The sequence below is a fragment of the Macaca mulatta genome, chromosome 4 (assembly GCF_049350105.2).
Source record: "Macaca mulatta isolate MMU2019108-1 chromosome 4, T2T-MMU8v2.0, whole genome shotgun sequence".
In the NCBI taxonomy this organism is placed as follows: domain Eukaryota; kingdom Metazoa; phylum Chordata; class Mammalia; order Primates; family Cercopithecidae; genus Macaca; species Macaca mulatta.
Window position 1 is genome coordinate 142,803,172 of NC_133409.1, and position 12,852 is coordinate 142,816,023.

General features: G+C 42.6%; 1 protein-coding gene across 11 annotated transcripts in view; it reads left to right on the plus strand.

Moving 5' to 3' along the window:
• The window catches only part of KIF6 (kinesin family member 6), a 389,626-nt gene that overhangs the window by 333,311 nt on the left and 43,463 nt on the right, over positions 1-12,852 (plus strand). For 8 of the 11 annotated variants that reach the window (XM_015136288.3, XM_078000037.1, XM_001117160.4 and 5 more), the window contains one exon: positions 6,729-6,779. The exons of 1 other annotated variant lie outside the window; for it this stretch is intronic. In XM_015136288.3, the coding sequence (XP_014991774.2) occupies positions 6,729-6,779 (51 nt within the window). Of the gene's footprint in view, positions 1-6,728; positions 6,791-8,132; positions 8,996-12,852 lie in introns of those variants that run through there. 2 more of the 11 variants (XM_078000041.1, XM_078000040.1) reach the window with 2 other exon arrangements.

A 12,852-nucleotide genomic window follows, 5' to 3' on the forward strand; every position in this document is an offset into this window, starting at 1 on the left:
TTCAATGACTAATTTTTATTTCAAAATTTCTGTTCTATCCACCTATTCTTGTATCATTTATACCTATTTGTCATATATTTCTTATTCTTTTTAAAGAAAATATATCCCTTCATTAATCTCGTTAAGTATCCTCAACATACTTTAAGGTCTTTGCCTTGGGCAGATAGACTAGCTCAATCATTATGGAGGGCAGCACTCAAATTAATTACGCAGATCTGCTGAGAACCAGCAGAGAAATTTTCTTACAGACTTATAAGACTACGTGCTTAGGGATGGTCATCACAGCACTGTTTGCGTTAGTGGGAGTGAGGTGCAATCCAGTTGTTCAACTATCAAAAAATGGAAGTAAAAGTTGGGGTGCATTCTGTGGAATGGATGTAGCAGTCAGAAACTGAGAAGTAGATGCATATACAGCAAAACAGATGTCAAAAACAGTACTAATAAATAAGAAACAGAACGAGATCTATAGCACAATATTACTTTCATAGCTTAAAACTACACAGAAAACTTGAACACAAATTGTAAGAACACCTACAATAAGAACACATACATCAAACCAATTAGAATGGTTGCCTGTTGGAAGAAGAGGAGAATGAGAATAGGACATAAGGCATGAAGTATGAGGGTCAAAGTACACATATACATACACACACACACACACACACACATATACATGCATGCATATATATATACATGCATATGTATACATACATCTATACATACAAACAAACATGCATATAGGAGAGGCATTGCCCAGGCTGATGCGGATGGCATACCCTAAACTGAAGAGTAAAATTAACTCAAGCCTCTGTGCTTCTGCATCAACAAATGTCTTCATCTGCCTGCCCAGAAAATTACTTTCATCTGTAACTAATTCATGTTCCAACTATTGACTTATCTTTTTTTAGCATTAGATTTATTCATATATTTTGGCATTTTGGTGGGCAGGCCCATTTTTAATGAAACACGTTTTATTTATTTCTCTTACTCTCTTTCTCTTTGTGTTCATCCCTCTCTGGCTGACAGATCCTCCAGGCCCCCAATCCAAAATCAGCTCCAGTAAAGACAATTTGGAGTGCCTGCTCCATAACAGTACTGGAGATGAGCAGACCCTGTCTAGAGCCGGTGAGCAGCTGGGCTTGGCAACTGGAGAGAGGCTGAGTTTGTACATTTCTTCCTCCTTTGGCTTGCATTGAGTTGGAAACCGTAGCCCCAAGCAACATCTGGTGCACGTTTTTTTCAGTCCCCTTTCACTCACAGATTGGGTGGTAGGGAGTCTCACTTCAACCCTCAGCTTCAAACAATGTGCCTGACTCTTACCCTGTTTCGCATGGCGCCCTTTTAGTCACCTTCCTACTTCTGGAACCAGTGCTTTGCACGCTCAAGGCCTCAGCTCCACTCGCCATTTTTGCATTCCGTCCTACTTCTGGTCTTCAGAAATATGTCTCATAATCAAATCCAGCAATGTCTTCCTGATAGTCTCTTTTCTATTTTATCCACCACTGCTATGGTGAGAAGAGGTAGTTCCTGCCTCAATACATTTTCAAAGTATACCAACAAGTTTGGATAAAGCCTGATGAAATATATATTAGCAAGGGGGACATGAATATGTCTGATTTTAGGGTTTCAAAGAATTTACATCTTCCTGTTAGTTGGAAATCCGTGGAAGGATTACACAATTTATTCTAGGCCCATTATTTTTACAAATAGCCTTACACACAGCCTTTAGGGATCTAACCTTAGGTTATCATGATCCTCTGTGTTAGTACAAAAAAAAAAAAAAAAAAAAAACTGGCTTCTCACATCACAGCTGAAATTGACACTCTGAGTTCACAGCCTCTAACTAGACCTTCCATTTCAAAGAGGCCCCTCAGGCAGGAAACATATTCTACATATTCTCCCCATACCCCAGTTCTACTCTAGTAATATAGTCAAACAGACAAATAGCGTTTACCTCGGTCCAGAGCTCTTAGTAATTACCCAGGATCCCAGACTCCAGTATGAATACAACTCAGGCTTCCCCAGCCCCCTAGTCCTCCACTCAACCCTCCCTTGCCGCTCCTGTCCCAAACCAGTATGTACTTGGCTTCTGCATTATTGTCCCAGCAGTTCTGTCAGACTGGAGTGCCCTTCCCAAGTGCACCTTAACACCCTTGCTCTTTTCTGAGCCTACTCAATTCGCCTGTAGTAATTATGCCTTTCCCAATGTCTCCTTTCCCCCTCTAAATGTATCTCTACCATTGATTTGACATTTAGCCACTTGACCTGTCATCTTAACCATGTAGTACCTTCCAATATGTCTGAAAGTGCCTGAATACCTAAAACTAGCGTGGTATATCCTACATGCTGGTGCATTATCCCTTGCTCCGCCGAAAGATCTTGAGATATAGTAAAGCAGATATTATTGCAGTTATAGTACTATTTCCATTTTTCAAATGATAACATTGAGGCTTAGAGATGTTAATTAGCCCATTCAACTAAGAAGTAGCAAAACTGGAATTTGAACTCAACTCTGTTTACCTCCAGATTTCTAATTACTTTCTCTTTCTTTTCTTTTTTTTTTTTTTTTTTTTTTTTTTTTTTTTTTTTTTTTGAGACAGTCTCAGTCTCATTCGGTTGCCCAGGCCGGAGTGCAGTGGTGCAATCTTGGCTCACTGCAACCTCTGCCTCCCAGGTTCAAGTGATTCTCCTGCCTCAGCCTCCCAAGTAGCTGGGATTACAGGCACCCATCACCACGCCCGACTAATTTTTGTATTTTTAGTAGAGATGGAGTTTTGCCATGTTGACCAGACTGGTCCTAAACTCCTGACCTCAGGTGATCCACCCACCTTGGCCTCCCAAAGTGCTGGGATTACAGGCATGAACCACCATGCCCAGCCCAGATTTGTAATTATTTTCTAGAATAACTGAAATGGCAGAGAGGTTTTGCTTCATCTCAAGTCCAACTTCAAGTAATGGGCTGTAGCTGCCCAGAGTGCTGTGTAGGAAAGCCAAACTCAGACTCAGCAGGAAAGCAAACCATCCCTGACAGAGGAGCAAGACCAGCCATTGGTCCGGCGTTTAAAAGAAAGAGCACACAGGCCACCTATTTGCTGATCCCTGTACCGCACTGACTTTCCTAGGCCCGGATAGAGCCTTCTACGAGTGTGTGTATTCCACAGCACTCAGAACATAGTGCTTAACCTACAGTAGATGAGAGATAAGTATTTATTGTTTGATAGCAGCATAAACATGTTGAATGAGGCACAGCATCCCAGAAATTGCAGGAGCAGCAGACAGCCACTCAGGGAGTCGGAAGTGAATAGCTCTCCTCCGGGCCAGCCAAGCAGCGTTCACTTGGTGAACAATCTCAAAGTAGCATGCATGCAAAATAAAGTGTGAAGCTTATGAAAAATGGTTTTATTCAGAAGACTGAATATTGAAGTAAAAAAATCAGTTTCACTTCTGCATGATGATAATACTTTCCCTAGAACTACTCAGTAACAGAGAAAACCCACACACCACACAGAGCACCACCTCCACATATCCCGCTCGCGGTCATATTTAAGGTCACCCATCTCCTCTGGAGCTTTCCCATGGATTGCTGTAAGCTCTGCTCCCCGCTGCCACCCCCACTCCATCAATTAATGAATCAAAAGGGAGAGAAGGTGTTTCTAGCATGTACTGTGGTAAATTACTGGAGGAAAAGTTACTAATTACGGACACTCCTGCAGGCAGCGCGCATTCCTTCCCTCCCCTACCCTTTTGGTTTTCAGCCTCAATCTGGGCTCCCTACTTCCCACCCAGACTGTCTCCGGCCTCAGGCTGAGAGTTCTCTGTTTCCATTTCATCTCTTTTCCATACCTCTGGATGGGGATGTGTCCAGGAACCCAGGCCAAAACCAGCAAATTTATCACCGTGGTAATGACAGCAAGCCGCATGCTGAGTGAATTCTGCAATCCCCCTCAACTCCTTCTTTTGCCAAAACCCAGGAAGCTGCAAGATCCAGCAGGTTACACACTGTTATCTGCACATGAAGAATAGCTCTGCTAGAAATGCAATTAGGTATCAGCCATAAGGCTATTTTTGGAAGCTTGTTTGGTGGGGGCGGGGGAAACTTGCCATGCAGTGGGAGATGTTAGTCAATTCACCAAAACTTGAGTTTCATAATTGTGACGTACCAGGTTGAGTGCACCTACTCTGGTCAAGGCATGGGGTTGGGAGGCACAGACTTGAGGAAGCATGTGTCAGGAGGCCCATTGTCAGGGAGGCTTATTATTGGGGAGACTTATTATCAGGGAGGTAGTTTCCAGGGAGCAGTGCAAACCAGTGTGTGCTCTAAAGGAGCAAGCCGCTGTCCAGGCTCATTAGGAAGGCAGTACCCAGGCATATGAGAAGCTCGTGGTATAAGGCTGTGCCCGATACCCAGGAAACAGGCAGGGCACCAAAGCGTCACTGACTCTCCATACTGCAGGATTAAAAAGCTTTTGATGACTCACTGTAAATCAAGAGATGTTTCTAAATGGTGTGTTGCATTTGTCACAGCAATATCTCCTTTTATTTGGAGCATGCATGTGCTATCCTGTCTTACAATTTAATTCAGCAGTGTTTGATGCAGCCTAGAGTCTCAGTCCAGCAGCAGCCTTATGTCCCCAACGTCTTTACTCTGCTCATATGGACAATAAGGGTCAAATCGCACCGAGTGGGGAAAAGATCCATTTGGGGCTGTGGCTGGCTCAGGTGTCAAAGTCATTTTCTTGTTGGATCCAGGTTCACCAATACTCATCATTGGGTCAAGTTTCCACTTCCCCAAATCCCCCTCAGCACACTCCTGAAGTTCCCACCCTTCCCCCACATGGAATAAGGGTACAATTATTGCTTAGGCCCAGGGCCTGCCATGCTCTCTATGCATAATTCTCTCCAGTGGGGACACATGGAAACCAAGGCACAGACATGCAGGTGCCCCAGACCCTTACCCAAGACAACGATGTGCCTGGAGATAGTGGCCTCCGAGGTATCACCTAAGGACTGGTGATGTTTGGCCTCCACAGAGGGCAAGTCAAGGTAGAGAAATCAGTCAAAGCATCCTCAGATGTGTGAAGGGCCCTCACCGCCAGTGACAGAGGATCTTTTTCTGTGCTGATCCAGAGAACAGGCCAGGCACACAGCTGAAGGTTATAGGGAAGCAGATGCAACTCCACATAATTAATTCCTTATATGTATCTTAATGGAATTGCTCGAATACATACAAGTCCAAAGGGAAATGCCCATTTTCTTCTGTAGAAGGGATTCCTAAATTGGGTGCAACGTTGAACTGAATGACCTCTGCCATCTCACCCAACTGTAACATTCTAGGAGTGCCCTAGAACTCTCCATAAGTGATAAAGTCTCTTGTGACTGCTTCCTCTACTCATCTTTTGAATTCTCAATTCAGCTATAGCCTTGGAGGTATAGAATGTACTTATGTGAGGAAAGAAATATCTTAAACAAGGAAGCAATGAATTTTCCAGGCTTTCTTGGAATCCCCCAGTGGCCTGATCACATCCCCCAAATGGGACATGCCATACAGACAGCACTGACATTTTAACAAGTGTGCTGAGCCCTTGGACATAAACAAACTCCGGGCTGCTGTTTCACCCATCCTTCATGCACGAAATCATGGAATTTTAGAGGTGGAGGACGCCTGGGGGTCATTGCCTCCCAGATCCTTCCCAGGGCAGGAATTCTCACTCTAACAACCCAACAGATGGTCACCCAGCTTCTGCTTGAACGCTTTCAGGAAGGGGCTCATTGCTTTGCCAGAAGATTTAATCCATTTTGAGACAACTTAATCCATTTTGAGATAGTCCTCATTGCGAGCTGTTTCTTCCTTGTATTAAGCCCCAAGTCTGCTTTCATTTGACTTGATTTCTGCCCTCCGGAGTAAGATAAAAATACAGCTTTTTCTAATTCATATGACAATGTTCAGATATTCAAAGACAGCCATTATCTCCATTTCTCCTCTCCAAGTCTTGTCTTCACATCTAAATGTCTCAGGTCACCTTAAATATTTCTCATATGGCATGGTTTCAGACCCCTCACCATTCCAGTCACTATCTTCTGAATATTTTCTATTTTGCAAATGTTCCTTTTGAAGAGTAACTCCCAGAACAAGTACCAGGTGAGATCTCCTCACTTGTAGAGCGGAGTGGAACTGTCACCTCCCTGAAGGGAACTATCACTGTTCTCTGCTCACCATACCTTTATTAATGTAAACTAGAATTATATGAGTTTCACACCAAATGACCAACTATTAGGGTTATTGTCAGCTAAAACCACCATCTTTTTTTATTTGACACAGTTTCATATAGCTTAAAGAAAGATGTGGATTTTAAAGTAGGCCTAAAAATTATTAAAAGACCAAATTCTGCTTTTCCCTTTATTAATAATAGAAAAAACCATTTAGGAGAATCAGGGCCTCAGCAAAAGTTATGGGTGACAGACTAAGATACTCGAATCCTAAGATGATTGAACTCAAGGGTGAAATGTGTGTTTGCAGTGATGTGCCAGCACCTAGGCCTTTGCAACCTCTTCTTCCAACACAATCTAGGAATCATGGAAGGGCATCTCTTGAAAGCTATGCCTGCTTTTGTCTCCCTTACTCTACCTTTTTTTTTTTTTTTTTCCTGTAGTTTGCCACATGCTTCTGAGGCAGTCTTCCTCCAGCCCACTGGAAACCCACTGGTAGTTTTCTTTTGTGTCTTTGGCAGGTCACCTGAAGGAAGAAATCACCCAGCGGCATATACAGCAAGTAGCCCTAGGTAGGTACAAAGTAGAATCTGCAGGAAGAGGATGAAGGTATATAAACTGACCTGATTTTAGGAATCCAAACCCAGCTAAAAGATAACCCATTTAAAACTCTCTCTGAAGTTAACGATGGCAAGGGTTGCTATCCACATAGCTTTCCTTGGATGCCCCCCCACCAACAGGATCCGTTTCCCCAGCCTGTGTTCTTGCGCCTGGCCATCAGCACCTGGCACCCCACCCTTCCAGCTGTTGCCTCATCCTCCCCTCCTTTCCCACCCCACATCCCCACCTAAATTCACCCACTGTGTCCCAGATCCTCAGGGTCCTATCTGAGCTTTTCAGAGCCACTACTAACTAATCCTAACAGAAATAGTTAATGATGAAAACAGCATTTGTTTACAGACCTGTGTCTGTTGCACAGCCTCATATGCAATCTCCTTTCATCCACAGCAGTGCAAAGAGGTAAGTGCATTTACCAGATGGGGGAGATGCCATGCCTTCCCAAGGTCATGTAGCCAGTGAGTGTTGAAACAAGGATTTGAACACAACTCTGTTCCAAGTTTGGTTCTGTTAGCCCTCATGCTGTTTACTGCCCACTGCAATGGTCAACCCGCCTTAATGCATGAAGAATGCAAACACTAAACCAGTATGGTCCTATTCTAAGAGGCCCTTGGCACCTTTTAAGCAGTGGACATCTGCAGAAAACACCCTTTTTTTGCTATGTGACCCAATGAAGTCAGCTGGGAGAAGAGTATAGCTTGCAGAGGACTGATGGAGTGGGTATCCTAGGTAGAACCACCTCATCTCCTCTCCAGCTAGCTGGGATCAACAATTTATGGAGAGCTTTGATCAAATAAGAAATTCATGTATTTCAGACTAAAAAAGCTCCCCTTGAGTTGGCATGGGCCCTCAATTACCTGTAATCGGAGAAATCTAGCACCCAGGGCAATGGTGGAGAAATGGAGGAGAGCCTCTAAAGTCATGATGATGGCTCATTTGACTTTGGTAACTTGTATCATTAGGAAGGTTGGTTGTTTCATTTCAGTAGTAATAATGATGATATAGAATAAATACTGATTACATCAGGAACATAGAACAAGGGCACCTAAGCCACAGCGACTGGAGCTCTGAGCTTCCCACTGTTGGCCCTGGGACTGAGGGGTCAGGTACACTGCCCTCCCCGCACCAGAGACTTGGGCACACACTTAGAATTGAGATTCTGCAAAGTGTCTTCAACAAAGAGCCAGGCTGCCCCAGGGCCCTAACTCCTTGGGCCAGACTTTGGAAGGCAGAATGACCTCTGCTGGAAAACTGTACCAAGGTGACCTTATGGGCCTCTGTATCCTGCTTCATGCTCACCCTGGCAGGTCCCTGGATATGGAGTCATCCCCAAGGGCTGCCACCTGGCCGTGAAACATCTGCCCTCTTCTTCAGCCTTCATGTTACTGGTTCAATAGGAACAACAATGTAGGAAGTCCTAGCCAGAGCAATTAAGCCAGAGAAAGAAATAAAAGGCATCCAAACAGAAAAGAAGAAGTCCAGTTATCTCTCTTTGCTGATATGACTATTTACCTAGAAAACCCTAAAGATTCTGCCAAAAGACTCCAAGACCTGATAAACTACTTCAGCAAAGTCTCAGGATACAAAATGAATGTACAAAATCAGTAGCATTTCCATATACCAAAAACTTTCATGCTTACAATCAAGAATGCAATCCCATTTACAATAGCCACAAAAAACTAAAAATATCCAGGAATGCACCTAATGATGAAGGTGAAAGATCTCTATGAGGAGACCTATAAAACACTGCTGGAAGAAATCACAGACAACACAAACAAATGGAAAAGCATTCCATGCTCATGAATTGGAAGAATCAATATTGTTTAAATGTCCAAAACAATCTACAGATTCAGTGCTATTTCTATTTTTACCAATTGTCATTTTTACCAATTACCAATGTCATTTTTCACAGAATTAGAAAAAAGCTATTCTAAAATTCATATGGAACCATAGAAGAGCCTAAATAGCCAAGGCCATCCTAAGCAAATAGAACAAAGCTGGAAGTATCACATTACCCAATTTCAAACTAAACTACAAGGCTACAGTAACCAAAACAGTATGGTATTAGTACACAACCAGACATATAGACCAATGGAACAAGACAAAAACTCCCGAAATAAAGCTGCACACCTACAACCAACTGATCTCCAACAAAGTCAACAAAAATAAACAATGGGGAAAGAACATCCTATTCAATAAATAGTGCTGGGAAAACTGGCTAACCATTTGCAGAAGAATGAAACTAGACTCCTACCTCTAACCGTATACAAAAATGAACTCAAGATGGATTAAAGACTTAAATGTAAGACTTCAATCTGTTAAAATTCTAGAGGAAAACCTAGGATATACTTTTCTAGACATAGGTCTAGGCAATGAATCTATGATGAAGACCCCAAAAGCAAACGCAACAAAATCAAACATAGACAAATGGAACTTAATTAAACTAAAGAACTTCTGCACAGCAAAAGAAGCTCTCAACAGAGTAAATAGAGAACCTACAGAGAAAATATTTGCAAACTATGTCTCCAATGAAGGATTAATATCCAGAATCTACAAGGAACTTAAATGAATGAATAAGAAAAAAAAAAAAACCCTATTAAAAAGTGGGCAAAGACAGGAACAGACACTTCTCAAAAGAAGACATACAAGTGGCCAAGAAACATACAAAACAATGTTCAACATCACTAATCATCAGCAAGATGCAAATCAAAATCGCAATGAGATACCATCTCACACCAGTCAGAATGGCTACTGCTAAAAAGTCAAAAAATAACAGTGTTGGCAAGGTTGCAGAGAAAAGGGTATATTTATACACTGCTGGTGGGAATGCAAATTATTTCACCTCCTCTGGGAAGCAGTTTGGAGATTTCTCAAAGCTCTAAAAATAGAACTGCCATTCAACCCAGCAATCCCATTACTGGCTATATACCAAAAGAAAAGTAAATCCTTCTACCAAAAGACACATGCACTGAAACATATGTTCATTGCAGCACTATACACAATAGCAAAGACATGGAATCAATCTAGGTGCCCATCAATGGTGGATTGGATAAAGAAAATGTGGTACACATCATAGAATACTACACAGCCATAAAAAAGAACAAAATCACTCCTTTGCAGCAACATGAATACAGCTGCAGGTCATTATCCTAAATGAATTAACTCAGGAACAGAAAACCAAATATCACATGTTCTCACTTGTAAGTGGGTGCTAAATCTTGAGTTCACACAGACATAAAGATGGAAACAACAAACATCAGAGACTCCAAAAGGAGGGAGGGAGGAAGGGAAGGGAGCAAGGGCTGACAAACTTCCTGTTGGTTACAATGTTCACTACCATGGTGACAAGATCGATACAAGCCCAAACCTCAGCATCATGCAATGTACCCTTGTAATAAACCTGCACAAGTACCCCTCTATCTAAAATTTAAAAATGGAAATTTAAAAATAAACAAACAATGATGTGAAAAATACCACTCAACTCTAGGGGGCAATTTTCATCTTGGGTCTGGGAGGCCATATCCATGGCTTTGTGGGCAAGAGATCTTCCATCCTTTCTGCTGCCGAGTCCCCGCCCCTCCCAGGGATGGTCCTTGCAGCTGGAGCAGACACTCCCTGGGCCTTTGGAAAACTGCTGTATATTTTCAATCACAGGCTTGTGCCTTAATTCCTCTGCTCATCTCTCTGGGAGTCTTCTGAATTACAGCAGGTGTCAGGTTCAGCAGCGCCTAGCTTTGCCTGAAGTAATCAGCAAACTTCAAACGGAAAGCACTTTGGCTGGAAGTCTAATTAAGAGTATTTGAAATACCTATTTATTTTAAAAGCATACTATCCCAATTAGAGAAGAAGTGTTAACGTCTCCCAGCTGCCATTCTGAGATTAAATGCCATGTTGCCATCCAAACTCCTTAGGAGGTTGTCTGATGGAGATTTGGAACTGCCAGAGCTTGTGTGTCCCAGGTGGCCACATTTCAGATGGGAGCTCTCCTCATTGAGAGAAACCTCTCAAGACAGATTGTTTATAGAACCTTAACCCTCACCCTTCAGCCTAGCAGTTGGGCTGAAGGCTAGGACAGAGGGCTTCTGTAAGAGTAAAGGCAGCCTACTCAGTATATCTGGATTCCCTGATGTTTTATAATTCAGGCTTCAGATCTAAGAGTAAAGAAGTGACTCAGTGGTACACCCCCTTTCATTTCTGTCTTTTTTGTGTATCTTGTACTACTGTCACCCTTTTCATTCTGTTCCCTTTGTCTGCTTCTTTTCACTTTCTCTCACTCTCCATTCTCAGCATTTCCTCTGTTACTGTTTCCTTCTTTTGCCTACATGTTCCTATGATTTCATGAAAGTGTGGGTGTGATTGGTTTGGGTTTGTTGTGGGGAAGGGTGATGAGCAAGTTGGATCAAGAGAGCTTTTCTTATATGTTTTGCGTAAGAATATGTCTCCGGATGTGTAAGTAGATGTGTGCCCGGGGAAATTTCTGTAAAGGCAATTCCATATCCCAAAGGAACAAAGACGTAGTGGTGATGTGAGAGGCACCATTTGGAAGAAATCATCCAGGGATGATGATAAGCCACTCCCACTGGTGTGCTGAGCTGGCTCAGTCCGTAAAAGCATAAATTGTTAATACTCCAGGAATTTGGGGAGCCATTTTTAAACAAAGATGTGATTAAAATTAAATTAGATAAGTTTATGATTAAATAAGTTATATTAAGAAACAAAGGTAACAAGTACTCAAAATTCACCACTTCCTAATTTACTACACTGTGTTATTATCTGTGCTTTTGAAGTGATCTGCAGCCACTGTATCTGTGTGGTGGGAACACTGTGTGATGGTGCGCTGCTGTGCCTCTCTTCCCAAATCCACATTTAGCAACATCACCCTGGTGGCTTAAAATCAGCCGTGCTGGAAATATTTACACCAAGGATATTGGCAAGTATTATAAATGGGGCTTTTTTTTTTTTCCAGAGAGTGGCTGTTAAACATTTACCACCACACCAGTGGCATATGGATGGCCCTTTCAAGGCTGTGTGTGTGTGTGCACGCACGCGTGACTGTGCATGTGCTTTTATGAGGATTTCTACTCTTTCCTGGCTGAAAATCAAGATTATGGTTCTTTCTTCATTTATGACTCACCCAAAATACATCAGGAAGCATAAACATCTACCGAATCCTGGTCCTTTTAAAACTTAGTGAACAGGAGAGCTAATGAAGACAAAAAGGAGGCTGAAGAAGTATGGGGCCCTGTGAGCTCCCCAGATGTGACGGTCAGAGCTGGGGGTGTCTTTTAAGACAAATATCAATAACCATTTCTAAGAACATCATCAGGTCTCAGAGGAGGGCTGACTCCCACACACTGTTTCAGGAAACAATAGAACAATACTATTTTTAAATTAGGCATCATTTGGAAATGATACTAACTTAACTAGTTTCAGCTAGCTGAGCTGAGAGTGCTTTGCTGAATTCAGTTGTGTGTGTTTTTACCACTTTACTGTACTATTGACCCCAAATGATTTAGTATTGTTGATCATGCAGATGAGACTAATCAGCAAATGTTTCCTGAGTACTTTACCATGTGCCAGGCATGTTACTAAGTTCTCTACGTGGGTTTCCTCTTTAATGCTCACATCCCCATGACGTAGATGTTACTATTATCCTCACTTTACAGTTAAGGCCCAAAGGGGTTAAGGAAACCTGCCTAACTTTGCTCAGCTATGGATGCAAGGCCAACAGCCTGGGTCCAGATCAGTGCTCCAACCACCACGCTGCACTGCCCTTAGCACTTTGCCAGGCATCACGGAATCCACAGAGGGCTGTATCCAGTGCCCGTCCTCAAAGAGTTTCCAATCTAACCAGGATGAGTTGGCATATGCATAAAAAGACAGCTCCTTTTTTTTAAGTATCAGATTCAGCGACCTACATTTTTCCATTCACTGTCCTCTTCCCACTGTAGTCACAAAACTAATTCAACCTTGACCTCCTCCATGAAGCCTTCCCTGACCCCTTCTCCCCAAGTCTGCTTTTGCCTC